A 12,073-nucleotide genomic window follows, 5' to 3' on the forward strand; every position below is an offset into this window, starting at 1 on the left:
TTCCCTTTATTTCCCTTTATTTCCCTTGAAACAGCGTGTAAGTACAATTCTTTATTTCCCTTTATTTCCCTTGAAACAGCGTGTAAGTACAATTCTTTATTTCCCTTTATTTCCCTTGAAACAGCGTGTAAGTACAATTCTTTATTTCCCTTTATTTCCCTTTACTTCCCTTGAAACAGCGTGTAAGTACAACTCTTTATTTCCCTTTATTTCCCTTGAAACAGCGTGTAAGTACAATTCTTTATTTCCCTTTATTTCCCTTGAAACAGCGTGTAAGTACAATTATTTATTTCTCTCTTTATCATGTCAGTGTTCAAGTCAAGTACCGTGCACGTGTATTACCTGAAGGCAAACATGAACAAAACTATGAATGTGGTTGCAGTTAATTTGTGGGTTCTTACATAATTCCATCTCAAGGGCACTTAAGCCGCGCGTTTTAATTACATCGCTAATTTAAGCTAATTACCAGCTTATTCATTTTCTTGATTTGTGGGTTTCACCTGTTATGAACCTACCAAGAATTAGGCGAAATAAATTGCCCTAAAAATAACCGCTTGGCCAACATGACATATGTCTCAAACTCAAAATTTAACCTGAAAATGTGTATCAAGGCGCCTGCTCAGGTTAACATGGCGAATTGAGTCTTTGAGTCTCTCTGTTTCGTTATTACATATCCGAAGTATCCAATAGCGGACTAGAAATGATGGTCCCAAGTGTGTGTAATGTCAAGGTTGTAGGTGTATTCTGTGCAGCCCAACCTTGCTGCCCCCCCACCCCCCTCCGCCTCCAGCAGCCCAACCTTGCTGCCCCCCCGCCTCCAGCTGTAGCCTTACCTCTCAATAACATACCGACCGCCTAGCCTCTTTCTTAGGACCTAGGTTTAATTATTAAAATACCAAACAAATCGAGTGTGATAGTATAATTCATGTGATAAACGAGAAGAATGATACTATCATTATTATATTTTCTTAGTTGTGATCTCGCTATCATAGCTCAGCAAAGGGAAGCCATCCTCATCAAATTTGGTATACCCCAATATTTCAAAATCTCTGCTATACTTATTGAGAATAATCTGTTTCTGTTCCTCGTTTAGACCAGCCCAATACTGATTAACAAAATCCATACTATCGTGCGAATCCGTACCCTGTTCTTTTCTTGACCCTGGATACTCAACATGCTCAGTTCCGGTCAGTTTCTGTATCAGTGGAATGTACCGTCCAACTTCTTCGATTTGAACCACCAGATCGTACGGGAATTGGCAGATACACATATTGTGCCACTGGGGTTGCAAATGCACATCCGACTCCTTTTCTTTGGGCAGTCTATTCTGTACGAACAGAGCAAAATCTTCACTGTCCGTGATATTTTGAGGAGCTTTGAAGTATTTGTTGTGTCGAAGTTGCTTGTCTCGAAATGCTGATACCACTCGAACTATTGGGTTTCTGATTGCCATGATCTTAACGTATTGATTGAAATCGGCCTCATTTTCGAAGAAATTTGTATTATACACCGTTTTATAGTGCCCCCCTGCATTTCGATGAAATTCGTGGTCCTCATCTGTTACACCATCAATACGAAACAGAAACTTTTTAAAACTAGTACTGCCAGTTTTAGGATTACTTCCATAGAGTATGTGATACTCTTTCTTTGCTATGAGTAATCGTGGCTTTAAAAACTTATCCCTGAAGTTCCAGACTGTCGATATGTTTCGTGCTGCACAGTTCTCTCTTATTTTAGCTAGAATTTTGTGAGACTTTTCCAGTGTATGTTTCTGGAGGTCGGTGAGTTCCGAGTTGTTAATGTGGTAATTGTTATCGTTGGCCGGCTCCACTCCTAATGTTGATGATTTATTCGTTGAAGCCTCTGTATCAGATATAAGGTTTTGATCTAAAAGTAAGGTCGTATTCTCTATTGAATCCGTGCTTTTACTGTTAAAGTTTCCCTGAACAGATGAAAACTTATCCTTTTCAGGTTGACTGTTGGTCAAAACTGATATTCCGCTCTGATCTTGATCGTGACTGTAATTAAATAGCAATAGCAGAAGTAGTCCTAAGGATATGCAAATTAGCACTAATGTCCGGTTTTCTTCCATCTTTCTAACCTGCATTATAATTTTTATAATGTTTAGCATTATTATTAATATTTTATGCATTAATTTTACCACTAAGGTAAATGTAAAAATCTGAGCGTTTTAAAAGGATACGCACAATGTACACGGTGAACGAAATGAAATTTAAAATTGGACAACAGATTTTATTTTCAGAACTGATAATAAGGTAACCCATTGTAGTGGCTCCTCATCAAATATTGTACTACATCATGTATAATTAATAGACAATGAACATGCATCTTCATGTCCATTGTCTATTAATTATTTGATCCAGTACTATCATTATCAATTATGGATAAGATGTGAAATAAAAAGGAGATAATTTAAAATAATCCACATGCTATCCTCTCGTGGGCCACCCAGCCAATTATCTAAGATGAAAATGTCCTCAGATTTTGAATATAATTACTCCTTAATGGTGTAAAATTGATTTGAAAATTTCTTACTTTGTCAAAAATCAAGTTTTAAAAACACTCAATTTGATGACGTCATCAAGTGATGATGATGACGTTAAATTATTTTTCAATACAATGTAAACTGAAGTTTAAACGATTATCTTTAAAACCTGTGGTTCGAGATGACTGTATCGTTTATACTTTTGGATATACGGACACTTAAATGTAGGCTACAATTGACTGCCAAAGCGTCTATACATACATATATATTATATAATAAATAGTTGTTGTTTGGTTTCCCAAAGAGAGTGCTCGACTGCAGTTAAGCAGGAGCATTATAATTCGAACAATTGAAACAAATCAAATTGGCGGGCAAACGATCCGTTTCATGATATGTATAAAAACAATCATCAGTGCCAAATAATGAATTGTAGCGCTATGACATGTTGCTCCTTTATAAAATAATTTTTATCGATCATGAAACATTTTCAAAATTATCAAAATTTACAAAATTTCCAAAAAAAAACAGTTTATTGTGTCCGTCCCAATTTTAAAATTGTCTATGAAGTAAGGTAGTAAGATATCTCTGGCTTTTAAAGTTGTAAACTGCGTTGGCCTTCGTGTAGTGGTAGAGGAAAATTCTTTACTGAGTTCCGTGAAGCTGGTAGAATTAGGATCCGTATTTGAGAGTTAATTGTTGATTCTGGTTATCAAACGAGAGTGCTCAACAACGACGAGTCGAAGGAGCATAACTAATAAATAGTTGTTGTTTGGTTTCCCAAAGAGAGTGCTCGACTGCAGTTAAGCAGGAGCATTATAATTCGAACAATTGAAACTTTACCTTGCCCCACCACGCCCCAGGAAGTGCTACTTCTCGTCTGTATAATATGTATTATTATGTCTGTGTATACTGAGTACAGACGGAACTTGGGGCACCGCCTTTAGTTTCATTACGATGGTGATGTTATTATTTAAGTGATGAAAAGGTGGATACTTGAGAATGTTTGAGTCGAATCACTCCGTTACGCTGCAATGATTCTTAGAACTTTAGAAAAGTCTTGAAATTATCGAGAAAGGCCACGTCATGAAATAGCGTAAATCCCCATTTACTGTTTGTGTGTTGACGAGATTCTCGACTCTATAATAACTATTTCAAGTACACATTTGACTAAGACTCCTCTCCTTTCAGTTGAAACACACATGGAGATCAACGAATTCAGAGCAGTCTCAGAACACGAGCTGCTTTCAGAACGCAGAATCCCCAAACCCAACTCCTACTCCTCCCTGCCTCAGTCTACTCAGAAAGATCACAGCTGGCACCGTAGGTTCCGAACACCCTTTCACCGGGGTGTAGCACGTGAGGGAGACGCTGCGCCGCACCAGTCCCTCAGCTTGCCCAGCTCTCGACCGGGATCCCGTCACTCACGTTCAAGCAGTCCCGATTGTATCACGAAGCAGAGGTCTAACTCACTTCGTCACGAGAGCAGGGAAGCCAGGAATCACGTGTTCATGCCGAGTTCCAACTCGTTACCAGGCCGGGAACACCAGGTTCAGTTGACGCGACACACCTCTCACGGCAGTGACAGCAGCCTCCCCAGCGGGACTAGCTCCCAACACAACTCCCTAAACAGGGTGTACAGTGCCCCCGCTACTGCCCCCAGTAACGAGACACCAGGGGAGGTTAGACCCATTACCGAGACCGTGGTTACTCCACCTCAGCCCGCCGAGGAGGAAACTCCACCCACCACCTACACTCAGTATCAGCCTCAAGTTCGACACACCATGCCTCGTAACACTCCTGGGAACCCGCCTCGTATAACCCGCGTCGTCCCTCGTCTCCCAGCCTCCTACTCGACCCATACCTACACCAATATCCCACCCTCGCCCACCACCACGGCTTGTTCCACCCCTTCCACCATCACTCCCTCCACCTCAGTCAGCGAGGACTGGACCGACCATGGAAAACAAGAGCGACATGCTGTACCCCCTCTTAAGAAAGACTGTTTAGTTGTTCACAGCAAACTCGACACTATGGGCACCTTGCTCACCATGCCCTGGTTCCATAGCCAGATATCGCGCACCGAGGCCGCTTCTCACGTCACCATGGGGGGCATCGACACCCACGGACGCTTCCTCATTCGCAAATCCGACACTAAACAAGGAGAACTCGTCCTTACGTTCAACAACGAAGGAGCCGCCAAGGTTTGTTATTTCTCATTATTATTTGTTAATGTCCAATATAACGTGTGCGTGACTCGTACCTTGAAATTATAACGGGTTGCTCACTCACATCTGAGGTTTCAGACTCGTCACGCACCACGGAGCCCAATGAACGGCACACACTCACTCACACAGTCACACCGAGAGAGATATTCGACACGAAAAATATATAATTTTATTCGTTTTCAGAAAAACAATTAAATACCGAAGCTGTAGAAGTTAGCTGAGAAGTGAAAAGTGTACACAAACACATTTAACCTAATTTAAACGTGTCTGTGCGTCTAGACACACAATATCACAGCCTGTATAATTCTAGCATATATAAATACATGTATCATAATATTACGTCTATAATATAATCACATTACTACCCGATATTGTTATGCTGGGAGAGTATATTTAGGTTAAAGGAGGTCGTTAGTTCCACGCAACTTATCCTCTGTCATTAGCTCCTCCCATCCTATGAAATACATATTATCAGTTCCCAATCCAGCTTGGCAGGGTCCTCTCCCCCTGTTTTTATCCCCACCCCCTAATTGATCGAGGCATGGTGACGATATGGTAATCAATCGAAATAGAAAGCCCTGAAACTTACAACCTCGATTTAAACTTTCAAAACCACGGTTCACTTTCAAGATCACCAGCATTGCATTAAACCCCTTCCTTTAATTGTTCCGCCCGACTAAAATCCTAAACAAAATAACCGAAGTGCCGCACCGCAGTCCCCTGCTCCTGCAGTGCTCCTGCACCACAGCGATCTGCACCACAGCGATCGTAGCTTTCTGACATGTGGGATGATACGTACACGCGTATATAAATTTCAAATAATTTTCGAGATGCATTCTTTAAAATCGTTCATGTTTATCGAGTGTAACGAGCACACGAAGGAATGTATTGAGAAGAGGGCGTGGCTGTGCATGCTTGGTAAATATGTGGCAACTCAGAGCTAGCTTGGCAGTTTATTTGGTTAATCAATTCTTGAATCTGGGATAATTAGCGACGGAGTTTGATAAGGAGGTGAGGTGTGTAACTTTGCCACCAGGGGATGGGATTGAGAGAAGGAACCACTGGTTGGTGGTGTCAAATCACGTACACAGTCATGAACATGAGGTGATGGAATATTCTAATATTCTAATATTTTTTTCCCTGCAAATTTAACATGACTTCCTGTTAAGGTGTGTAATATATCACGGTGTGAATGTTATAGGAGTTCGGGCTCAGCTAGAATGGGATAAACTTCATCATAGCCCTCAATTACATTATTTAACCTTCTTTGTTCTAACTGGGTCCTGGCATGTCATTTCCAACCACCCCCTCCTTCCAAACCCCTCCTTCCAAACCCCTCACTCCAAACCCCTCCTTCCTTTCATATTCCCTCCCTCGCTCTGTCCCTAACCTTCTTTTTCAGCTCCCTCTCACCCTTCCTAAATTTTCCTCCCTCAAGTCATCTCCCTCTACTTTTCCCTCCACTTCCCTCCACTTCCCTCCACATCTCTCTCTACTTCCCTCCACATCTCTCCACATCTCTCTCTACTTCCCTCCACATCTCTCCACATCTCTCCACCTCTCCCTCTACTTTTCTCCACTTCCCTCCACATCTCTCCACATCTCTCTCCACTTCCCTCCACTTCCCTCCACCTCTCCTACTACTTTTCCCTCCACATCTCCCTCTACTTCCCTCCACCTCTCCTTCTACTTTTCCCTCCACTTCCCTCCACTTCCCTCCACCTCTCCTACTACTTTTCCCTCCACTTCCCTCCACCTCTCCTTCTACTTTTCCCTCCACTTCCCTCCACCTCTCCTACTACTTTTCCCTCCACTTCCCTCCACTTCCCTCCACTTCCCTCCACCTCTCCTTCTACTTTTCCCTCCACTTCCCTCCACCTCTCCTACTACTTTTCCCTCCACTTCCCTCCACCTCTCCTTCTACTTTTCCCTCCACTTCCCTCCACCTCTCTCCCCCAAATATTTGCTTTAAACACAAGGTGTGAAACTTCTCCAAACTTCCAAACATAGGATGTAGAATAGGTAAGCTGCTGGTCTGTACACATCATGTTATTTTGGCGGGAAGCAAGGGAGGAGGGGGGGGGACAAGCTGCTGGTCTGTACATGTTATTTTGGCGGGAAGCAAGGGAGGAGGGGAGGAGGGGGTGTAAAGCCACGGGGCTTGATTACTTACATGCTATCTCGTGTGTGGATCTCTCAAGCAGCGAGCTGGTCTACCCAACTTTCTTGTTGATTAACATTTAATGTGTGTGGGGTGAGACCACGTTATTATTACTACTGACCGCCAGCTCCTCTCAACAAATCTGATAAATTTAGCTGATATTGTACTGTACGCAGCATGCAGCATGCAGCAGCCCACATCTCAGTAAGTTATCAGGGTCCCTGCTGCTGGTGAGTCTGAAGCCATACAGCTCCCTCTAAATGTTAGTCCCATCGACTAGCAAACTGGGCCGATGAAGCCTTGAAACTTTCCGATCAAGAGTTTAACAATGAATTACTGTAAAGATGAACAAGTAACCCTCGTACTGTTCCAGTATTCTGACACGCATCTTAGTTATCCTTGTACTAAAATAGATACATTTAACTTCAACGACAAGTCAAATATCAAGCATCTTTAATACAGATGACAGGCCTGATTTAATTCGTGCAGTCTAAGTTTAGCAGGAGGGATAAACGCCCAAAAGTTGTAATTCTCCACATCACACTGTTAATAAAAGCTTGCTAATCCACATGCACATTAAAATCATTACGTGACGTGTAACTAATTCCAACTCACACCAAAATCAGGCTAACACCGCCTCCCTTCTCACAGCATCTGCGAATGAAGGTGACGGAAACGGGGTGCCAAATCCAGCACCTCAGTTTTGGGAGCGTTGAAGAAATGATCGAACACTTCAAAAGAAACCCAATTCAGTTGGACAACACGACCCTCGATACTTCGTGTCACGAGGTGTATCTCAGCGACTTCATACCCTCCGATCTTCAGTAAGTAAAATAATACATCTCTTACTTTTGACATGTACTAATAATAGTAGTATTAATAGTACTAATTTGTAAATTTAATTATATTTTTCTCCGATAAATCTCCCGTCAGCTCTCCCCCACGTACATACAGAAAATAAGACAGCTCACTGAATCCTAGCGTTACAGTATGAGAATAAGAGTCGTAATAAAATAGTTATCCCTGCAGCAGCAGCCTGCCGATTAGCCTATAGGGTGTCATGATACGCCTGCATCCCGCCTAGTTTTTGTTCTTCACCGACCCTTTGTACTTTACGTTGAGGCAATAATAAAGTTTTCAGGGTTCATGTCTTTTGATGTTGGTAGGCTTCTCCCTCGTTATACCCCAGGACGTTTAATCGTAAAACTACCCGCCGTGCTAGTCAGTTAGTCATTGTGCATGACGCTATAAAAGATGAGCGTCTCAGCCCCTGAAGACAAGTCTAACTCTCTCTCTAAACTCTAAACTCTAAACTCTAACTCTAACTCTAACTCTCTCTCTAACTCTAACTCTAACTCTAACTCTAACCCTGAAGACAAGTCTAACTCTGCTCTAAACTCTAAACTCTAACTCTAACTCTAACTCTCTCTCTAACTCTAACCCTGAAGACAAGTCTAACTCTCTCTCTAAACTCTAACTCTAACTCTAACTCTAACTCTAACTCTAACCCTGAAGACAAGTCTAACTCTCTCTCTAAACTCTAACTCTAACTCTAACTCTAACTCTAACTCTAACTCTAACCCTGAAGACAAGTCTAACTCTGCTCTCTAAACTCTAACTCTAACTCTAACTCTAACTCTAACTCTAACTCTAACCCTGAAGACAAGTCTAACTCTCTCTCTCTCTCTCTAAAACCTTCATGTCCCTCACTCCCTCGCAATATAGTCGGCTATAACTGCACACAAGGTGGCACTTCACACTTTCAGTCAACTCCTAACAAAAGAGACGTGGTATTTCTCCAGAGTTGGGTTAGTGTCGGGATGGTTTGACACTTGGTAGTAGGAGGAGTGCTTACTATCTAGGGTTTTCATTGTGTTGTGGATTTTACAGTGGGCTCTCTAACGATCTGACCGTGTTTGTCTGATCCGCTATCTCTATCTATCTCTCTCTCTCTATCTCTCTCTCTGATCCGCGGCCTTTGGGAGAGTTTAGTTATTAGCGGCATTATGATATTTGTATGCCGTTATTTTCTTAATAATACTCAGGATTGTACGTATTCAATGATTACAATGCAACTCATCCTGGCTTTTAAAAGCGGATAATAGCTAGATATACTGTGCGGAGAGTTTGCTAACAAGTTTTAATAGCGGGCGCGGCCAGCTCATACTGTGCAGTGTGCAGCAACTTGAACCGCTCAAACTTGAATGGGAATCTTCCAGTAACAGTTACGTATTGCACAAAAAAATGTGATGATGCTTCTTTTTGTGATCATAATAAAGTCTACAAAAAGAACAATCGCCCCTTTATTAAATGTAATAAACATGATCGAGTGCTGGGATTCCAGAATAATCATGACTGAACTGCTATTAGAAGGACAAAGTGTGTTTCTTTGTTCCCCCTCCATTAAGAACCCGATAAAATAAGGTGCCCCGCAAATCAGGTAGCCTGCCTCCGAGTACCACCCCACCTAGTACCACCTCCCACTTGTGGAGCTGGAGCCAGATAATTGGAGGTGGTTGTAAGTGAGCAGGGACCCATATTATAGCGGCGTGTAGCGAGCGAGGGCAGGTGTGTACTGTGTAGCGAGCTGAGCGGGGTAGCGAGTGAGCAGGGCCCGGGGTATCATCTAGCGGCGTGTAGCGGGCTGAGTGAGGGCAGGTGGGGCGGCGATAATTACCTCATTAACACTTCTACCAAATCATATTAAATAAACTCTCTCCCCTCTGAATAAGAGCCTGTTGTAATACCACACACTGCCCTGATAAGTCCTTATCGTGCTCAGCTGGATTTGGTGTACAATGTTTACCTTGAAATTACTATGATAAGGTTTGAAAATAAGGCGGTTTCAATGACATATTAAGGTTTTTTTTGTTGCCAGAAAATGTTAAAAGCTCGTTTTCAGAGTCATATCAGCGTAATCCTTTTAGGAAATATTCTGGTGCAGTGCGATAACACAAAATCTGCTTCTCCCCCTCCCATAATATCCACTCACTGCAGTAGTGGGTGTGGCCCTGCACTTTTCTCCACCCCCACTCTCTCTCTCTCTCTCTCTCTCTCTCTGCAACTCCTACAAACTAGCTGCACAATCTAATTAAGTACCGCACATTCCAGAGAGATAAGCGGTGTAAGCTTGTAGTGGCTGAGCAGCAGGACAATCACCGCTTCATTGCACTGCTGGAGAGAGAGAGAGAGAGAGCACTGCTAGATACTTGTACAATACGAGAGAGTGTGTTGTTGTAGTGCTGTGAGATCATCATCTTGTACTCCTCCTCCTCCTCCTCCTCCTCTTCTGCTTATCATGTCTACTCCTACAGACTCCTCTGTAGGAGTACGGGGGAGAGCTTGACAGGGCGGTTTTTTTAGACGCACTGTTTCATGAAATGTCAAGAAATGTTGGTCGGTTTCATGAATTGTAAAGAAGTATTGGTCAGAGAACCAAGTAAACATGCTGGCCTCTCAAACTCTTGCAATTTATGTCGTTTAAATACCAAGTTTACTGACTGTTACATGTTTTTGCAGAGACGAAGGGACACCAGTGCCATCCGTTTCAACATCATTCTTCCCAGTAAGTTCACGCCTTTTTCTTCTTTTAATTTCTTTTTAATTCAATTAAAACTTTTCATATAAATAACTTTTTTAGAAGCATGAAATCATAAGTGAAACCAAGTTGTTTGAGCAGTATTAACTTGTCATGTGTTATCAATGTGGGCTCGTCCCTGAGTTTTATCCAGATAGTATCTCATATCTAGTCTATCAGTTTATCCAGATAGTATTTCATATCTAGTCTAGCAGTGTATCCAGATAGTATCTCATATCTAGTCTATCAGTTTATCCAGATAGTATCTCATATCTAGTCTATCAGTTTATATATCCAGATAGTATCTCATATCTAGTCTAGCAGTGTATCCAGATAGTATCTCATATCTAGTCTATCAGTATATCCAGATAGTATCTCATATCTAGTCTATCAGTATATCCAGATAGTATCTCATATCTAGTCTATCAGTATATCCAGATAGTATCTCATATCTAATCTAGCAGTGCATATATATCCAGATAGTATCTGACCTACAAACCTAAAAAAGCAGCCTAACAATACGAACCCCACCACTTGTAACGCGGATAATATAACATTGATAACAGAGACATTAGACAACTCCCCTGTTACTCTACTGTACATGCCAGCAAGGTACTGACACACAGCAAATGTGTTAAACTAGCGGCTATTCTGCCACCAGTCCCGCCCTTAAACTCTCCAATAAACCTGTTACTCCACTGTATTATATAGTATGTAACCCGCATATTATAATAATATATTGATATTGTTACTGTTACCATGTTTACTGGTTGACAGTATGCTGATAAGCAGTCGCATAATGCTGTTATGTGCATATTATTGTGTCTACACGCATTCTCATGGGTTCCCCGATAGGGACCACTGCACTTGTTAAATATAGTGCCTGGGAGAGCAGGACCACACAATTTATAGTTTTACTGGGCAGTAAATTTGAGGTTCTGGGCGGATCTGTTTTAACTTAATAAATCAAGTCATGAGCTATTGTGGCAAACTAAGAAGTGAGATAGCTGTGCTGTTGATCTTCATCCGTACGCGTATAGATGGGTTCTTATTTCAGCTGATCTAGATTTAAGTTTTTATACCATCTGAGATCCAAAACGGTCCGATCTCGCATTATTTAGGTTGCTGATTTGTTCAATGTTTACCTTGAAATTACTATGATGAGGTTTGAAAATAAGGGAGCTACACAACAACCGAGTAGAATGATGAATGTTAGGATGTAGAATGACTAATCCCTAGTGTATACCAAACTTTAAAATTGAGTAGCACACCAAACAACAGCTACCAACTCCACGCATCGGCAGAGGAGTTGGTCTTCACAATTTAAGATTGGTCTAACTTTAAAGTTGGTCTTGTCTTACAGTGGATTCAACATTAAAGTTGGTCTCCTCCGCAAAACTCTGTGTCTAAATGCTTGGTCTAACGTTTCAGGACAGACTGACTAGTAGTCTAATAAGTGAATCTGTTATCACAGTATGATTGCTAGCTACTAGATCTAACATTTCATCTTCAGTAAGTCCCGCTGTATTCCGCTCTATTCGGCTTAGTACTCTATCTGCGCCCTCATGTCTTATAACTCGTAACGTGTAATGTGATTGGTATTA

The 12,073-nt window shown here is 41.8% G+C and overlaps 2 protein-coding genes across 5 annotated transcripts in view; one reads left to right on the forward strand and one right to left on the reverse strand.

The window, feature by feature from the left end:
- LOC134813008 (uncharacterized) overlaps positions 1–12,073 on the forward strand; it is an 84,066-nt gene that overhangs the window by 67,576 nt on the left and 4,417 nt on the right. For all 4 annotated transcript variants that reach the window (XM_063820669.1, XM_063820667.1, XM_063820668.1 and 1 more), the window contains 3 exons: positions 3,695–4,707; positions 7,544–7,716; positions 10,412–10,457. In XM_063820669.1, coding sequence (XP_063676739.1) covers positions 3,695–4,707; positions 7,544–7,716; positions 10,412–10,457 — 1,232 coding nt within the window. The remainder of the gene's footprint in view (positions 1–3,694; positions 4,708–7,543; positions 7,717–10,411; positions 10,458–12,073) is intronic.
- LOC134813367 (carbohydrate sulfotransferase 12-like) lies at positions 851–2,097 on the reverse strand. The gene has a single exon (XM_063821066.1). The coding sequence runs from the start codon at positions 2,090–2,092 to the stop codon at positions 959–961; it is 1,134 nt and encodes a 377-aa protein (XP_063677136.1). The 5' UTR covers positions 2,093–2,097; the 3' UTR covers positions 851–958.

The sequence above is a fragment of the Bolinopsis microptera genome, chromosome 3 (assembly GCF_026151205.1).
Source record: "Bolinopsis microptera isolate Bmic1 chromosome 3, MBARI_Bmic_1.0, whole genome shotgun sequence".
Lineage (NCBI taxonomy): Eukaryota > Metazoa > Ctenophora > Tentaculata > Lobata > Bolinopsidae > Bolinopsis > Bolinopsis microptera.